This window comes from Halichoerus grypus, chromosome 5 (genome assembly GCF_964656455.1).
Source record: "Halichoerus grypus chromosome 5, mHalGry1.hap1.1, whole genome shotgun sequence".
Taxonomy (NCBI): domain Eukaryota; kingdom Metazoa; phylum Chordata; class Mammalia; order Carnivora; family Phocidae; genus Halichoerus; species Halichoerus grypus.
Window position 1 is genome coordinate 154,307,323 of NC_135716.1, and position 18,001 is coordinate 154,325,323.

General features: G+C 49.6%; 2 protein-coding genes and 1 long non-coding RNA gene across 9 annotated transcripts in view; 1 reads left to right on the forward strand and 2 right to left on the reverse strand.

Moving 5' to 3' along the window:
- Positions 1-1,449, reverse strand: part of SZT2 (SZT2 subunit of KICSTOR complex) — a 49,736-nt gene extending 48,287 nt beyond the window's left edge. For all 6 annotated transcript variants that reach the window (XM_078073275.1, XM_036086054.2, XM_036086053.2 and 3 more), the window contains exon 1: positions 1,318-1,449. In XM_078073275.1, coding sequence (XP_077929401.1) covers positions 1,318-1,344 — 27 coding nt within the window. In that variant the 5' untranslated portion in view covers positions 1,345-1,449. The remainder of the gene's footprint in view (positions 1-1,317) is intronic.
- On the forward strand, positions 1,423-17,971 carry MED8 (mediator complex subunit 8). Of its 2 annotated transcripts, XM_036086067.2 has the most exons (8): positions 1,423-1,554; positions 2,898-3,016; positions 3,855-3,999; positions 4,527-4,667; positions 4,874-4,955; positions 5,328-5,576; positions 6,394-6,454; positions 17,659-17,971. In XM_036086067.2, exons 1-8 carry the CDS (start codon positions 1,549-1,551, stop codon positions 17,969-17,971), a joined length of 1,116 nt encoding a protein of 371 aa, XP_035941960.2. In that variant the 5' UTR covers positions 1,423-1,548. The 2 variants fall into 2 exon arrangements, with proteins under 2 accessions (XP_035941960.2, XP_035941958.2); XM_036086065.2 differs by lacking the exon at positions 17,659-17,971 and having other exon boundaries at positions 1,512-1,554; positions 2,835-3,016; positions 6,394-6,774.
- On the reverse strand, positions 15,016-17,664 carry LOC118531840 (uncharacterized). Its single transcript, XR_004915417.2, has 2 exons — positions 15,698-17,664; positions 15,016-15,077 (listed from the first exon to the last, which is right to left on the reverse strand). It is a non-coding gene; the product is annotated as an uncharacterized LOC118531840 (long non-coding RNA).
- Positions 17,972-18,001: the final 30 nt, after the last annotated feature.

Genomic DNA, 18,001 nt, shown 5'->3' on the forward strand with positions numbered 1-18,001 from the left:
CCGAAATCATGACCTGGGCTGAAACCAAGAGCTCAACTGACTGAGCCACCCAGGCGCCCCATCTGATTCTTTTAAACAGTACAAGGTTTCCTACTTAATCTTGGGTCTCATCACATCAAATCCCAACAAATTGGAGATTTACCATCCTGTGGCTACGTTATTATACTATAATCATGATGGTTAAAAACTTAAGATCTGGAGCCAGGCCACCTGTTTGGGAGTCCTGGCTCTACTACTACTTAATAGCTGTGTAACCATGTTACTCTGGTGAGCTCTGTGCCTCCATCTCCCCAAATGAAAGATGGAGATGATAAAAGTGTCTAGGGATGAGAGCACTAACTGATATTGGTAAAGTGCTGAGAATGGTCCCCGGCATGCAGTAAGCATTCAATAAGTAATGACTACTATTTATGTCATTATACACATCCCTCACCCTTCCCACATACTCTCTTAGAACACTGGGCACCTCTTCTAGTGATGTTCTTTCCAAATCTGATAGATTCTATGCTCAGATCTTCTAACTTCAAAACTCTGCTACTTCCCAGCTGAGTAGCACTTGGGTAAGGTACTTAACCTCCTTCACTTTTCAGTTTCCTTATCTGTAAATGAGAACGGATATTGCCAACTTCCCTTCCTCGCACAAGTATGAATAACCTGTAGGTTTAAGTTCCTTGCATTGGCACCAAATGGATGCCTCATACACGTTTTCTGGCTTAATACATAAGGTCCTCACAACACACCATAAGACAGGTATTTTATGAAGAAGGAAACAAGATTCGGATAGTCAAGACTTGCCCAAAGTTGCACAGATAGCTAAATAGCAGCGCCAATATTGGGACGAGGTTTCACTCCGAGTCAAATGTTTTTTTCACGAAACCAAAGCTGCTCCCAAGTGCATGAGCGTTACAACTAAATTAATTCATGCTGTTTATGTCATTCCAATGTTTGTAGAAATGCATAAACCAGCAAAGTAGGTCTACTGCTGTGTTGCCTACGGAAACTGCAGCAGAAAATCAAACCACAGGATCATTATTAAGACCGAAGAATCTGAGAGCCCTAGAGTCGGCGACGTGTCTGAAATTTCAATAAAAAAAAAACAAAGCGACAAGTTTCTACTCTAGCCGCCCCCTGAGGAAACTGCGGGCCCCGGGGAGGAGGTTCAATTGTCGGGCCTTCGGGGCTGGGCCGATCCCTGCCCAGGCAACTCGGCACGGCCGCCCCCAGACCGGGAGAAGGCCGCCGCCTCGCCGGGCCGCCGGACCCTCCCGCTCGGGGCTCGGGGCCCAGGGCCCAGCATTGCGCCCGCCCGCCCCTCACCTCCGGCTCCGGGCGCTCCGAGGCCATCACACAGCGCTCCCGCGCCGGCCCGGGCCAGAGAAGATGCTCCACTCGTAACCCCTGACCCGGTTACTGCGGCCTCGCAGGAACCGGAAGTGAGTGGGAGGGCCGAGTTCTGAGTTTTCTGATTGGGGGACGAAGCCCTCTCAGAGTGGCTCCCTGACTAGGAAACCGGAAGGGGAAGTCGTTGCCGCCGCCGCTGCCGACGCAATGCAGGTGAGAGCGGAGTTGGGACTGTTGATCGCTAGCTAGCTTCAGGTAACAGGACTGAGAGTGGGCTGGCGGAGGAGAGTGAGGAGTTGGGGCTGAGAGGAGAGGGCAGAGCCCGTAGCTGGCGGGTAAGGGCCCGCGGGATGGGGAGGGGCGGCCGACTGGAAAGGTGGGGGTGGGGCCCGTCTGGCAGGAGGCAGTGGCCGAGTCGCGAGGAAGGAGGACCCGCGGACTTGCTGTGGTGCACGAAAGGATGAGGCTACTGTACCCTGGGAAAGTTGAAATGCAGTCCAAGGAAGACGGCTCAAGAAAGTGGCGGGTTGGCTCAGGCCTCGGCCTAGGCTGTTGGATGGACGCTGTTGGATGCAGACATAACAAGGGATCTGGAATTGGAGAGAAACCCGAGGGGTGAAGGAATTGCTGGGGGGGTGGGGGGGTGGGGTAGGGGATGGCTGAAAGCGGAGCTAATTATAATCTGAGGCTGTGGGTGGAACCTAGGGTCAAGGCTCATGTCATACACATCGGTGAGTTTGCAAGACGATTTTGCATCATTCTTCCCATCCTGAGCCTGTTAGTTGTTAAGGATGAAGAAATTAAGTAAAACTGGAGACCACAGATGGGAGGAAAATGTTTGCGGACACCCCAGCATTTAAAATTGTTTCTCTGGTGCTTAGGAGCATGTGCATTTTTTTTTCACTTGCCACTTACTTTCCTGCACCTGGTTGACTGTCAGTGAATGTTTATGAGTTGACTAAGCTTGTGAAAGGGACACAGGAATATTGGCACAGAGATAAAATGAGTGCCAATTAATTCAGCAAGAAGAAATTTGAAAACATCAAAGGTGGAGGGCAAAGGAAGAGTGGGGGAGGGTGGAGGGAAGGGGTGGTACAAGCCTGGTATTCAGGGAAACCTTCATGTGTGGGTAGGATTCCCAGAGATTATGTTATTGGCAAGAACTACCAGGCTCACAAGGCAGGTTCTAGTACAGAAGAAGCTGAAATACATGTGCTGCAGAGGTGTACAAAGATAATAAAGCCCAGGCATTAGGTCTGGTGAAAGTGTCTCAATGAGAGAGTACAGAGTGTTTCCAATGCAGAGAAAAGCCAGACATGAATTAGGAGATGATGAGAGAAAGGAGGAATGGTGAGGCGAATGGATTGAAAGGTCTAAGGGTTGATGCTGTCTGTAACCCAAATACCAAAGATAGAAAACAACCTGGCTCTCCTGCGCTAGGGAAATCCTGTGTTACTTGACTAGTTTTGCATTCTGCCATCCTGGCTTTCTAGCCTTCCTCTGTATGTGTCATACTCATGGCTCTCTGGGTAACCAACCTGTTCCTGTCGGTGCAGAGGGAGGAGAAGCAGCTTGAGGCATCATTAGATGCACTGCTGAGTCAAGTGGCTGATTTGAAGAACTCACTGGGGAGTTTCATTTACAAGTTGGAGAACGAGTATGACCGGCTGACCTGGTAAGGGTTGCCAGGGCAAGCTGAGGTGGGCTCCATGGGTGCTGGGGGTGGGGTGGGGAGGCCTCCTGGTGGATAGGACATCTCCAGTGATGTCACAACTTATCACTTGGCAAACATCTTTTGATTTGGAAAGAGCTGGGTTTCCCAGCATTTAACAAGTGAAGTTTGTCTTAGGGCCATGGAAGTAGAGAAATGCCCAGTTTCCCAACCCAAGTTCTTTTTTTTTTTTCTTCTTCTTCAAAAGATTTTATTTATTTGACAGAGACAGGGAGAGAGGGAACACAAGCAGGGAGAGTGTGAGAGGGAGAACCAATGTGGGGCTCGATCCCAGGACTCTGGGTTCATGACCTGAGCCGGAGAAGGCAGACACTTAATGACTGAGCCACCCAGGCGCCCCGCAACCCAAGTTCTTTCTAGCTTTTGATTCTCACCCTTTGACTTCTCTTGGAGGAGGTACTCCCTCAGTGGGTCCTCCCACTACAGTGAGAATCTAGTGTTCATCCTGGATCTCTTACCACAGATTTGCTGAGTCTTTTAGGTCCAACCTACTCTGGAAGTGTGGATCCTATTTTCAGGCCTGAAAGGAGGTTTTTACCCAGTTTCTGAATGTTTAGTGATAGGTATAGCCATGGTTCTTATTTTGCCACTGGTCCTCACCCCATTCAAAGAATGAATTGCCTTATTTCTCCACCTGTGTCAGAAACTGAAAGTGTGTCCCTCCTGCCCAGTCCAGCTGGAGTGCTATGAGTCCTTTTGGGGTGAGCCTGGGAATTCCTAGTTTGAAGGACCCCTTCAAGGCTGCTTTACTGAGAACATTCTGACACCTTATCACCACCAGGCCCTCTGTCCTGGACAGCTTTGCCTTGCTCTCCGGACAGCTGAACACTTTGAACAAGGTCTTGAAGCATGAAAAGACACCACTGTTCCGTAATCAGGTCATCATCCCTCTGGTGCTGTCCCCAGACCGTGATGAAGATCTCATGGTAAGAGGAGGAGAAAGGTACAACATGGGAAATTAAATTCTTAGATGAGGACTTGGCACACAGTTGTTGCTTGGTTATTTTAGAAGTTCTGAATGTGTAGTGTGTGGCAATAGAAAGTAAGGGCTGCATTTTGGAGACCTTGCTTTTTTTCCTTCTGGAGTTGGGGAGCCGCTCCCAAATAGTGCCAAATAAACCTGAGGCCTCTGTCACTAAGGCAAAGACCTTTCTCCTCCAGTACCTATCTTGAGCAAAAAGTATGTTCTTTTGTGAGTTTGTCTATTTTGGTATTTTATTAAAACGTAGCAAAGAGAAACTTGCCCCTAGGTGTGGTAGAAATAGAAGTGTGAGGAGACAGAAATGAAGCAGGGAGTAAGGGCAGTAGTGTCCTTGGAAGCTAGGTATTTTAAGTGTCAGGTGGTGTTTTCCCTGAAAATGTACCGTTTGCCTATGGAAGGAACTATATATATTAGGCCAGACTGAATCTACTCGAATTGCATAGGAGGATCAATAAAATCTGTGTGTTACAGCGGCAGACTGAAGGACGAGTGCCTGTGTTCAGCCATGAGGTGGTCCCTGACCATCTGAGAACCAAGCCCGACCCTGAGGTCGAAGAGCAAGAGAAGCAGCTAACAACAGATGCGGCCCGCGTTGGTGCTGATGCAGCTCAGGTTGGACGGCGTCACTGCCCTGCTGCCCACCCCCCGCCCCCCATCCCTCAAGTCCCAGCACGAGAAGCTAGGCATTACCGTTTGTGTCTGGTGGGGATGCGCAGTTGGTTACCCATGAGTTGTCCCTGGAAGAGCACAAGGAAGAAACTTCACCACACTCATCTCTTGTTTGCCCTGATCTCTGCACAAATATATGTGTGTTACAGAAGCAGATCCAGAGCTTGAATAAAATGTGCTCAAACCTTCTGGAGAAAATCAGCAAAGAGGAACGGGAATCGGAGAGTGGAGGTATGGAGGGATTGGTGGCGAAATGGAGAAGGAAAAGCGGGAGAAGATCGCTGGAATAAGAGTGGTGGTTTTGGTGGTGGTGAAATGAGGACGGAAGACCGAACTGCTTAGGAAAGGGACATTTCCATTCTGTTCGCCGTGTGTACTTAGGGCTAGCCCTGGAGCAGGTGGAGGAAATGGGCAGAAGAGAGGGGAGAATTCTGAGATAGCTGTGAGGGTCTTTGGGGGCTCTTCCTCTGGGCTGCCTGTGAGTGTGGATGCTGCTGAGCCCTGGTGCTCTGAGCCCCTGGGCTCAGCCTGGTCTTCCTCCTGGTAGGTTCAGTCCAGGGTCAGAGGCGTACCTCAGGCTCCACACTTCACCTTTTTCTTCAGGTCTCCGGCCAAACAAGCAGACCTTTAACCCTGCAGACACCAATGCCTTAGTAGCCGCTGTGGCCTTTGGGAAGGGGCTGTCTAATTGGAGACCTTCAGGCAGCAGTGGTCCTGGCCAGCCGGGCCAGCCCGGAGCTGGGACCATTCTTGCAGGAGCCTCAGGATTACAGCAGGTGCAGATGGCAGGAGCTCCCAGCCAGCAGCAGCCGCTGCTCAGTGGGGTACAGATGGCTCAAACGGGTCAAACAGGTAAGGGGGCAGGGAATGACACGGTTGCAGACCTTGTGGAAGTAGGCATAAGCTGCATTGTCTGGGCCCCCAACATCCCAGAGCTGGAGATTTTCTCCCTTTCTTCTTGGACTGTGCCTCAGAAAACAATTTTTTAGGAGTAAAGATCTCCTTTGAGACTCTCTAGCAGGCACCAGACAAAGGAAGAACTTCGAGCAGTAGAAACTGCACCTCCTACCCCCATCTTAAAGTTCTGTCTCAACTACCCTTCTGGCCCATTTACTCTGGATACTAGGTGTGCTGTCAGGGTCTTTTCTTAGAGAGACTAATGGTCTTAAGACCGTTCAGTAGGTACGCTGAGAATTGACAAACAGGCAAGCTCCATGTACTCTTTCCTCTGTTTCCTCTCTCCTGCTTACCATTAATAGTTACGAGAACAGTCTGGAGGAGTTCAGATGTACGTAGCTAAAAGAGGTTTTTGTTTTTGTTTTTTTTCCCAAAGCTGTCCAGGAAAAGGAACAGTTACAATAAGAGAAAACTTTTTCTTTCTTTTTTTTTTTTTTACCTGTGACATTAAATGGGGTCTAACTGTCTTTTCTGGGAGTAGCTGAGCAGGAGACCGCTGGGGTGTTTTTTGACCCCTCCTACTATCAGCCCATTCCTCCCAGACACCTTCAGGGACCCACATCTCTGATCTTTGCTACCCAAGGTCAGAGGCCACAGAGGTTCTGAGATGATAAAGCAAGGGGGTGGCAGAAGGGAACCTGGGAGACCATCTCTCTGATTTATCATGAAAGTCCCACCATGCTTCAAGTGTTTTTCCTCATGTTCCTTTTAGGGAAAATGCCAAGTGGAATAAAAACCAACATCAAGTCAGCTTCAATGCATCCCTACCAGCGGTGAGTGTGGCCGGCAACCTCCACTCCCAGGTGTCCCTTGCAGAGTTGGGCAGTGAAATTGCCTTTTGCCCAAAGTGAACTACATGGGTACAATAAAGAGAACATGGGCTTTCAGCACCAGACAGACCCCAGCTCCACCACTGACTAGCTGAGTGACTTTGGGCAAGTGACCTCATTTTTCTCAGCCTGTTTTCTTGTTTGTAACTGGCGATGATACCTACCTCATAGGGTTGTTGTGAGGATTAAAATGAGAAAATGAATGTAAAACACTTAGTATAGTCTATGAAATGATGGGTATTCAATAAACTGTAGTTTCTACAGCCACTTCTCCCCACTGCCCTCCTCAGTCCTGGATCCAGAACTTAGCGGGATCTGACACTGCTGCACGTCAGTGGTGAGCTGACAGACCCAAGATCACGGGCTGCTCTGTTATGTTTGAAAGCCTGTGCTTACTTTGTGTGGCCAGAAACTGTCGTAGCCTCTGTATGTCCTTAGGGGCGTGCAGGCTCTGCAGGCCCCGCTGCCCAGGTTCCATCCTGGCCATCTCTCCGAGCTGCGGGCAGTGAAGCTTCTGGGCTGGGTCAAATGGCCCACCTGCAGCTCTGGTGAAGTGTGGGTCTGCTCTCCTTCTCTCCTCTAAGAAGCCAGTTCAGCTCTTACCTGGGAAATAGTCACAAAGTCGACTGTCCTTTACCTCACCCCATACACATGAAAGAAGAGGTCGCAGGTCCAGTAGGTGGGGGCTTCCCAGGAAGTGGCTCTACCAGGTAGGACTGTGTAAGAAAGGGATTTTCTTCAGGGTTTAGTTGGCCTCATAATATGCCTAGTGCCTGGACTCCAGCCAGGATGGCTTTCCTCCAGTCCACTGAAACTCAAATAAGAGCCAGATTGCTGGTGGGTGGGGATAGCCACCAGGACTTTTGCCTGCTTTGCATAAAGCTGAAGAGCAGCGTGAGTTGGGTCTGCAGCCTAAGCTGCCTTTCTCGCTGCTCCTTTGCAGGGAGGGGCAGGGTTTGAGTCCGGAGAAGACCAAAGGGTTTCTCTGAATAAAGTTTGTTTGTTTGTTTGTTTATTAGATTTTATTTATTTATTTGACAGAGAGAGACACAGCAAGAGAGGGAACACAAGCAGGGGGAGTGGGAGAGGGAGAAGCAGGCTTCCCGCGGAGCAGGGAGCCCGATGCGGGACTCGATCCCAGGACCCTGGGATCCTGACCTGAGCCGAAGGCAGACGCTTAACGACTGAGCCACCCAGGTGCCCCTCCCTGAATAAAGTTATTTAAATTGATGGCCACTGTGTCGGGGTTAGCTGACAGCTATTTATGAGGGAGCTATATAGGGATCAGAGACCATATGTCAGAAACTTTCAAAGTTGCTGCAAGGCAATTCTAATTTGTTCTCCATAAGACGTTTTCTTACCTTTGATTAGCTTTGATGTAAAAGTCCTGAGCAGTATGAGGAGGGCCTGCTCATACCTTCCAGCTGCCTTTTTTCTGTTCTCTTCTGTCACACAGTAGTGCTTCGGCATTTGCTTGGTGCCGGGCAGAATTCTGCCAGGCTGTGGCAGCAAAGAACTGGAAAAGTCCTCAATGTCACATCCATTCCTGCCCCATCAAGACAAGAGATGGTATCCGCAGAGTTCAGTGGTCATAGCACCCAACAGCGTGGGGAGTCCTTTTATCAGCTCTGAGGCAATGCCAGACCTTCCCCCCACTTCAGCAGTGCTGCCTTACTGCTCTTGTCAGCCCGCTCAAGTGTTCCTTATGTTCTTACAGTTTCCCTCCTTGCTGGAAGCGTCAAAGCTGTCATATTGGATAAAATTCAAGTTGTACGCCTCTAAAACCCTTGAAGGAGCTTTTGGTGACTGCCATCCTTAATTCCACCAGAAGATTCCCTCCTATTGAGAGGCACCAACCCCAAGTTCCTTTGTTGTCTCAGACTAATACTACCTTCATTCCCACCATAATATTTGAAATGGGTTCCTTGTCCTCCCGGAGTGGAAATGTTCTCCTGCCCCAACAGGAACATGTGCAGGACCTCACCTACATCTTGGGCCCTTACGCAAACATTCCTTACTCTGGAGGCACTCACATCTTTATATTCTTTACTCTGGAAACACAGGTTCTCATTTCCGACCCCCTCCTATCTCCACATCCTCTGGAGTACACACATCTATGTAGCATCGCCAACTTTGGGACCCATACAACCTGGTAAATGCCTCCATGGAAAGTATCTCCCTCTCCTCACCCACGCATTCCCTCCATTCCCTCGGGAACGAATATATATGGTGCTCCCTTTGAAGAAGAGGACGTGATGTGCTTACTTGTTCAGATTTAGGATTTTGTAAAAGATGGCTCTCTTGCTCTACTTTGGGGGTATTCCTCTGTTTCTGACTTCTCTGTTTTGCCTGGGGACTGTGCTTTCTCCTACTCTCGGGGCCCCTGGAAAATGAGATTAGGCCATCGTCTCCTGGGATTATGCCTAGGATGGAGAAAGAAGCACTGTGAAATCGTGAGATCTTACTGCAGTGCAGAGTTCATCCCGCTGAAAGCAGATTAAGAAAGCTTACTTAACCCATATATGCATGGACCATTGCCATTGCCTAGGACCGGTCCGTCTCCAGCTCTGCCCTGTGGCTAGAATTCTGTCATTGTTGAACCTCCCTTTCACTCATAACCCCAGTCACCCCATTCTCTACCCTTTCTGAGGTCTACTGCTGCCCTACCTAGCCAACTTTACTTAACCTTGTACTTTCTTGTGAAACAGCGAAAATCGATAGGTTGTAGCCAAGTGCTCCTTCCAGCTTCATAATGGGTTCTGTCTTGACGACTGAGCTGGAGGTGTAGACTGCTCACCTCCTGTCCTGCTGTCAGGGAGGAAGCTGAACTCTGCAGGAATGTCCTAGTGCAAGGCTGGTCCCTTTTCCCACCCATTCTCACCTCCCCCAGGCAGCTGGGAACAACCTCTCCCTTTGTCTGAGTTTCTTGTACAGAATAATCCTCCTTACGGACAATGTATTCTCTGTGCCCTGTGGACATAGGAGCCGTGTGAGCTGATCCCAGCACCAGGCAGGACGGAGGCTGAATCCTTCCAAATGCTCACCCTGGGTCAACTCCTGATTATTGTCCAGAGAAATTACTAAGGGATGTATGTTGACCTACTGGCTAAATCCAGAATTTTTTCAGTGCTCATCTTACTTGATCTCCATGGCGTTTCCTAGTGCTGACCATTTCCTTTTCATCTCTTTCTCCCCACTTGGCCCCTACGTCTCTGACCATTCCTTTTCTGCAGCTTTTGGCCTTTTATCCCTCTACCCGCTGTCTCTGTGACCACCACTTTTATTTTCAGCTCAGAGCTCTCTGCCCCTAGGATCCATAGGTACCTCAGATTCTGAATGTTCAAGTCCAGGCGTCCTTCCCTCTGAACCTGTTTTTTTTTTTTTTTCCTAGTTTCCTGGGTGTGACCTAAGCCAGGTCTATGGAAGCCATCCTAAACCCTTCCCTCTCTGTGTCCCACCCCCAGGTGCCAAATCCTATCTCTTCTGGCTCCCTAAAATCTATCCATCCTGCCCTGCATTTTAGGCCCTGGGCCTCTTTCCCTAAAAGTGTTGTTCAGACTCCCTGTCTCCCACTCCCACCCATCTTTGATACGGCTGCCAGGTCTTTCTAAACTGCTGATCGGATCACATTGCTCCTTTGATTAAAATCCTTTTGATAGTTCCCTCCCCATGTTTCTCAAACTGGAGTCCATGCACCTGGCAGGTTGGTGTGCCAGGCATGCTGAAAGTCCTTGGGTCAAATCACCCTGGAACACTCATTTTCTTGAGGGTAGGTAATTTAAACAGAGAACAAAAAACTATCATGTATGCATTATTAGGAGAAAATAGACTTGAAGGAATTCCTACTAGACTGAAGGGGTTCAGAGTAAGCCACTGGATTTCCTGGGGGATATTTCTTTCTGTCTTTTTTGCCATTACATTGACTTCATTGAAAAAGTTTGAAAAACATCTCAAATTTCCTGGAAAGGCAAGTAAGATTCTGTGTGATCTGGCCCCCTGACTTCTCCTGACTTAGTTTCTCTCTTGTCCTGCTGCCCACTCTGTTCTCGAGCCATACAAGCTGCTTGAAGTTTCCTGAAATGGACAAACTCTTTCTAGCCTCCGTTCTTTTTGTCCTACCATTCCCTCTGCAAGTAACATTTTGCCCCATCATTCTGTCTGATGAATACCCAATCATCTTTCAAAATTCAGCCCATGAGCTGGTCTTCTGTGAAGCTTTCTGACAACCCAGTGTGGGCACAACTCAGTGCCACTCTTAAGTAAGTAAGGTCAGTTACCTCCTCTTTTATGCTCTTTATTGTCCTCCAAGTTCAAGCACCCTGAACTGTCAGGGTTTGAATTCCAGTTCATCTACCTGGGAGCTAGGTGATCTTTGGCATGAATGTGTGTGTCTGGCATACTATAGCACCTGGCCCACCGTAAACACTATAAAGCTAGCTGCTACTATTTTTTTATTTTTTATTCATTTACAGAGAGAGACACAGTGAGAGAGGGAACACAAGCAGAGGGAGTGGGAGAGGGAGAAGCAGGCTTCCCACCGAGCAGAGAGCCCGATGTGGGGCTCGATCCCAGGACCCTGGGATCATGACCTGAGCCAAAGGCAGACGCTTAACGACTGAGTCACGCAGGCGCCCCGCTAGCTGCTGCTATTATCAGTAGTGTGATTTAGTTGACTTGGGGGGAGATAGAATAATGTAGCATTTTGGTTAAAAGAGCAGGTTCAGACTGCCTAGCTGTGCCACTTACTAGCTATGTGGCTTGGGAAAGTTAATTTACCTCTGTGCCTCAGTTTCCTTATTCCTGGGGATGATGATATTAGTGGCAATATTGTAGGGTTGCTGTAATGTTTAAATAGATTAATACATACTAAGTGCTCAGAATAGTGCTTAATAAAAGCTTGATAAATATTCGCTATCCTCAGGATAGTGTCTAGAACTCTGCTGTCAGTAATTGTTGCTTAAACCAATGATTGATCAATCCCTTTATGAGGACAACATCTTCCTCCCTGTGCACCTTGTCTATGCTGACGTCATGCGCAGCCTCAGGAGCTCAGCCTCCTGAGAGATCCTTTGTGCACATCTCATCCCCCACAGTGTCTCTTCAGCACCGAATGCAGAGCATTTTTACATTGGTTTACCTGGTGTCATAAGTCATTTTTGAATCTAGTTTTGTGAATTTTTTTTCTCCCACTTAGTTGACACCCATACTCTCCCATTAAAGCCCAGTTTGGTCTCTTAAATTGTGTCATTTTGCTTTGAGGCCGAATGACAAGCTCCCTCACCTGAAATGTTCTTTGTCCCCCCTCCTAAACTGTATCTCCTGTCCAACCAGTTGAAGGCTCAGTTCCGCAGTCTGCCTACAATTCTGTCCCTAAAGGGGGCCCTACACCATGCAAAGATCTCTCTGTGCAGTTGTGATGAGTTCCCTCCTCATTTGTCCATGCTTACCAGGTCTGGGCTCGGGTCTTCACGGGCTGCTGTTGTAATTCCCCGGGTATCACAGATCAGAGCTTGTGCTTGCCTCTCTTCACACTCACCACCTTGCTGTGTCACGGCAACTCCACTGTTCTTGCCACTAAGCTGTAAGTACTCTCAGCTGGAGCTAGGACCCGGGAGTGAGGTGCTGTGTCACACGTCTACTGCTCGCAGAGGCTCTGCCCTCTACTTGGACCGTCTGCCCTCTCTCTTTCCTGCTGCCAGTCCCCTTGTTCATCCTTCCAGTGTCACTCCTATCAGGTCTTTACCACCTCCTTCCCTGTACACTCGACCAGTCTTCAATTATACCTGATCTGGACACATCCATTGTGTGGCTTGAGGCAAGTTTCCTCCCTTCCAAGAACTCCAGTTTCCATCTCTGTGAAATGGGATTATAGCCCAGACCTCAAAAGGGTACCTTCAACTGAACATATTTAAAATTAAAGTGAAACCTTTAAGTAGCTCGTAATTTTCTACTGGGTAAAGTCCAAACTTCTTAGAAGGGCATAAAAGGCCCTTGAGGGATAGTCAGCCCTCAAATGTTAACTACTATTCTCTTCCCCTACTCTCCTGAGCAATTTCATTTTTTATTGCATCATGGTATATTAGACTGCTTGGATTAGAACACATTACAATTAAACTAGCCTCACCAAAAACAGAGAGGGGGACCCGATTATATTTGGGTTATTCAGATGGAGGGTTGAAGGGTGACTGGCTGCAGGGGGCTTGGATATCTGAGGCTCTCTGTATTTTGGCACTCTGCAGCAGTAGGGCTCATCTCATGCAGGAACTCTGACTGTTCTTGCTTGGATTCTGGGCTGTTAGGAGCTCGGACTGGGGGAAACTGGGAGAACACCATGATTAACAGGCCAGTGGAGCGGGGGCAGGAATTCCTTAAAGGAAATGAAAGCAAGGGGCTGGGAAAGTGAGCTCTCACAGTCCACTTTATGTGATTTCAGAGAATCCTTGGATTTTTTTTTTTTCCTTGAGCCCTATCCATTCTAAACTTCCAGAACTGTGTTTAAGATTACCTATGGAATGTGTCGTCTTACTTCACACTCCATATGTCCCCAAATGCATTCATTTCCTCCACTCTGCTCCACCTGAGTTATCCAGCATGACCACCTTCCTGTCAATTCTGTGTCCTCTGTCTGCTCTATGCTCTCAGGCCTTCTCTGTGTCACAGCTGTGTGTGTGTGTGTGTACATCACACCTGTGCATTGTAGCTGGTCTCAGCTGGCTCCCCTTCCTCTCCTTTCCTCCTAGTGATATATCATATTGTCCCCAGGTTTGTCTTTCTAAAGAACAATGGGGATCATAACCCCTTTCTTAAAATTCTTAGGGATGCCCCAGTACAAACAAAACTCCTCATTCTTTCACTTGGGACCAACCAACTCTTTCATCTTTTGGCATATGAAGGCCTCTTATTCAGCGTATGGTTTGGCCAAGCAGAATCAGGTGTAGCAATTCCCTGTATCTGTGGTGTGCTTTCCTCCTTCCATCCCTTTGTCCACACTTTTTCCTTGGCCTGGAACACCTGTGTTGCTTCTGCCTTATTTGCCATGTGACCTTGAGAAAAATCCATCACCCTTTCTGATTCAATTCTTTCTACCCATGAAGCGGCGATAACAGTAGTTATAGGACTGAACCATAAGAACGTATGGAAAGCAGCTCTTAGGGCCCCATTCTTACCAGAGAAAGTAGTGAATAATAAGCTACGCTTTCTCTTTTCCCCTTTTGGCCCCTCTCAACACATCTTCCAGATCTGGCTAACTGTCTTTCCCTCATCTTGATAACCTCCCCTGGTTTGTCCCCTAAGCAAAAGTCTCCCCTTTTCCCTCGCCACAGCTTTTTCTGCAGGTTCTATCACAGCCCTCTTCCCATACCTGAGTTTCTTTAGTTCTGTTCAGTGAGCACTGTATGCTACCCACAGTGTGTAGGCATTGGCTGCCAATGGACAGATGTGACGAGTATTCATGCACAGTCTCCCCCTTCTGCCAGCTGGATGTTTTTCCAGCTCTGGTTCCTTCAGCAGAGGTCTCAGCCTTAGGTGGAGGACACTAGCTAGTGGGCGAAGGCCCAAGGATATGCAGAATGATTAACTGACAACCCCTTCACCCTCTCTTCACTCCCCTGTCCTCACAGACTCAGCCCTCCCCCCCAACTCCTCTGTGTGGCGACTGTGTAGAAAGTGCCCTTTGTCCTTTACAGGATGGGGAGGGGAGAAGCCCGACACAGCCCCCAAGAGACTGCTTTCATCTCTACGTGCCACTCCTGGTGTCCGTTAGCCTAGACCCTCAGTTCCTATCATTTTTAGCCGACTCCCCACATCTCCCATGCTCTGTCCCCTCCACTGCCCCACCTGTTTGCCCACCTGCTCACACACACACAGGCATGCCTTTTTCCATTTGTTTCTCATTGCTGTTCCTGCTTCTTTGGTCCCAGTTCCTTTTAATATTTCTGCTGAAACATGTAAAGCCTCAGATAATCATGGGAACGGAGTTTGCGTTCACATGGATGGTGGTTTTCAGACTGAACCCTTGCAGAAAATAATCAGTGGTTTATCTTCTGGGGAATGAGCATGGAGAAGGGCCCCTGAGAGAGCAGTGAGTGAGCAGTGAGTCAGACAGGGTGGGACCCCGGGGGGAGTCACCTCACTTCCAGTTAGTCAGGAAGGTTCCATGAAGGAGGCAGAATTTTAGCTGTTGGACTGGGGCTTCTTCCCCGGCAACCCCCTCCCCAACACCTGGCTCTCGTACTTATCGAGCCTGTGAGTTCCTGGACCCCTTCAGTTTCTCCAGTTTATCAGCCTGCCCCTTCCACCTGGCTTCTCTGCAGGCCCCAAATGACCTCCCCTCCCAATCCCCTGACAAATTTACCCTTCTTTTCCGTACATGTCAGTCTGTGAGGTGTTCTCCTTAGCCAAAGGCTAATCCCTCTGTGTGTATGCTGGATCCCATTGTCTCCTTCCACACCGCACATAAACATGCTCTAGCCTCTTCCCGTCAAAAACAGCCATTAGAATCAATCTGAAGGTAAGAGCCAGACATTGATATTTTAAAAGCTCCCCAGGTGATTGTGTGCAGCCAGGGCTGAAAAACATAAACACAACAAAATCCACACTTCTTACCATGGCATTCAGGGCTCTGTAGAAACTGATTCCTGCCTGTTTCCCGCCCTGACCTCTCTGCCCTCTGAGCTGGAGCCACACCGAACTACCTAGAGCTCCCCAAACCCGCCACATCTCTTGCTTCTGTGCCTTCACACCCATGCTTCCCTCTGCCTGGAATGCGTTTCCCTGCTTTCTAGAAAGTGCCCTTCAACATTCAGCTTAGTGTCCTTTCTGTGAAGCCTTCAAGAACTCACCCCCACCCTGGGGTAGGGTGCCCCTCCTCAGTGCTTTCATAAGCCTCTGTGTTTATCTCTGTGGGAACACTCGCCGCATGCTAACTATGATTGGTTTCCTCCTCTAGATTTGGAGTGTTTTGCAGGAAACCCAGGGCCGTGGAGACGCCATTTGGTAGGATGTGGGGCCAGGTGATCTCTTATCAGAGATGCTTCTGCCCAGGACTAGGACAGGAACTGAGCGAAGTGAGTCTGGGTGCATGTTCACTCATGTAGTCCGTCAGCGTTGACTGACGGCATGCTGTGCTCGTTTACCACTGGGGCGCAGGTGAATAAATGGGTAGCTGAAGTTCCCCGCCTCTCCTACCTTTCACCTCGGTGACTGCACATCCTTTCTGGTCATCTGCTTTGTTCGTGTCTCATTTGTCCCTAGGTGGACACCGAATGCCCAACCTGTCAGTAGAGCTCTCCGAGCAGCGTGTGCACACAGTAAGCGCTGAGGAAGCATCTGTCGAACCAGTGCTCACGAGTCCACACACAAGACTGACATACTGGTTTTCGCCAGTGGTATGTTCTTGACGTATGGGTTGCTCTGCACCCTGTCTGAAATGTTGAGCCCAGAAGCAGGGCTAAGCGCTGCACGTGGCCCAGCTCCTTCACGCTTCGCGAGGATGGGGGAGGCACTGCAGTTGCCATTGTATAGAGGTTCGGCAGCTTGCCGAAGGTCACGCAGGTACTCACTGGAAGATTTAAACTCAGGCCTGCGGAGTCAGGGGTGACCCCAAAGCCACCAAAGTATACCTGGAACACATTAGGCTTTCAACAAATATCTACTGACTCAAGGGAGACTGCCACCCCCAGGGAAGTAGAAAGCCTTCTGAATTCTCACCGTCCTCCCCGCCTGACTCTGGGTCCTTCGACCTCTCTTGCCTTTCTCACAGTCTCATTTATTCTAATATTCACTCCACAAACATTCTGAAGGATCAAATGAGCCAGCCAGTGGGCAAGAGATACGGAGCCGACTACCACGTGCCTCTGGCTGAGAGGAACTTCGAGTGGGGGAGGTTGCAGACAATTGCATCGCTGTAGGACTGCTGTAGGATTGGGGGAGCAGCGCGCGGAGGAGGGGATTACTACCTGGGAGAGCTGTGTGTTCCTTGTATTGAGCCAGGGGACAAGGCTTGGAGGGGTGGGAGTGTGTGAAAGACGCAGACATCCTTGGGGAGCAGTTAAAGCCTAGCACAGGAGAGTAACACAGGTAGAATGGGAGGCTGAGGGCCAGATCAGGGAGGCCTTAATGTTATAACGCTAAGAAATTTGAGCCTTTTGAATTCTCTTTCCTTTCAAGGGTAGCTGCTCACAGGCTGGATCATAGATCTAGTTTGGCTCTGACCTCTTACCTCTAAGACTAAGCTACACGGCTGCATCCCACCATTTATGAGCATATTATTTCTCCCAAACCACAGTCTCTTCTGAATTCCCTTTCTGTCCACATTTACACCGTCCGATCCGACAAGCAGTTATTGGGTCACGAGATGCAAAGCACCGCTCCAGGAGCTGCTCAAACTTAGTCCTCACCCCAGTTCAGTCTAGTGGGTGAGTGTGTGGAGCTGGGAGGGGAGTGCAGGAAGTTGGATAGACAGCTAAGTATAGAGAGTCAGTTCACCTGTCTTGGGGACATCTCCAGTGTCTGCCACTCATATCCCATCAGTTTCCAAAGCTGCTTAGGTCAGGCTGTTAGCTCTCACCTGGTCTGCCTCAATAAGCTCATTGCCCTGGCTGCCAGAGTGACGTGACTCTGCTAGCCCGTAAACCCCGGGCCAGGACAGCAGCATCTGCTTCCTTCACCCCTGTGTCACTAGCACTTACCACAGTCTTGCACATGGTAGGAGCTCAATAAGTATGTGATCATACAAGCCTGATTGTAGCCTCGGGAATCTTCACTCTTTCTCCTCTGCTTCCAGAATAAAACCAAACTGCCCGGGTTGGCCTTCACGTCCTACTAGATTCAGCCACAGTTGGCCTCACTTCCCTTTCTTTTCAATACCTTCAAGGCCAGTTTAGCCAGTGATTCACTGTTCCTGCCCCAGGCCACTTGTATTCTCCCACTGTGAAGTCCTCTTAGCAGTTCCTAATGCTAGGGCTCAGCCAAGTTTATGGGCTGTTCGAGAAGGCTTCCTTGCCCAGCTGCTCCCTCCGGCTGAGACCTCTTTGCTACCCCTGGTTAGCCCTTAGCACACACGTGCTGCCTCCCGCCCAAACCTCCCACCATCCCCTGGAGAGAGAGCTTTGGAGGAAAGGGCTGCTGAGGCCTGGAACTTTCCGCAGGGTCCCAAGCTGGGTAGGCCTGCGACGGACAGAAGATGTGTTGGTCGCGTTGGTGGACAGTCACTGGAGGTCCCAGAATGAGGCTGAGCGTCAGGAAGAAGCCAGGTGCACCTCCGGCGAGCCAGGGCCGGCCCAGGGCGACCCGATGGAGCCGGCGGCGCGTTGCCGAGGGAAGGGGTGGGGAGTCCTGGCTGGGCGTGCTTCCTGCCCCGGAATCTGGCGGCCCGCCCCTGCGCCCGCCCCTCGGGCCGAGCCGAGTCGGGGCCAATCAGCAGGCGCCCCCCGCCCGGCCCGCCCCGTCCCCCTCTGGTGACAGAAAGTCGGCCCAGCAGATGAGGAAGTG

Excerpts from the sequence above, each read along its gene's own strand:
- MED8 (XM_036086067.2), top strand. Across the intron at positions 4,668-4,873 it reads TTGGTGCTGATGCAGCTCAG|AAGCAGATCCAGAGCTTGAA; the intron begins GTTGGACGGCGT and ends TGTGTGTTACAG. Across the intron at positions 6,455-17,658 it reads TCAATGCATCCCTACCAGCG|GGTCCCAAGCTGGGTAGGCC; the intron begins GTGAGTGTGGCC and ends AACTTTCCGCAG.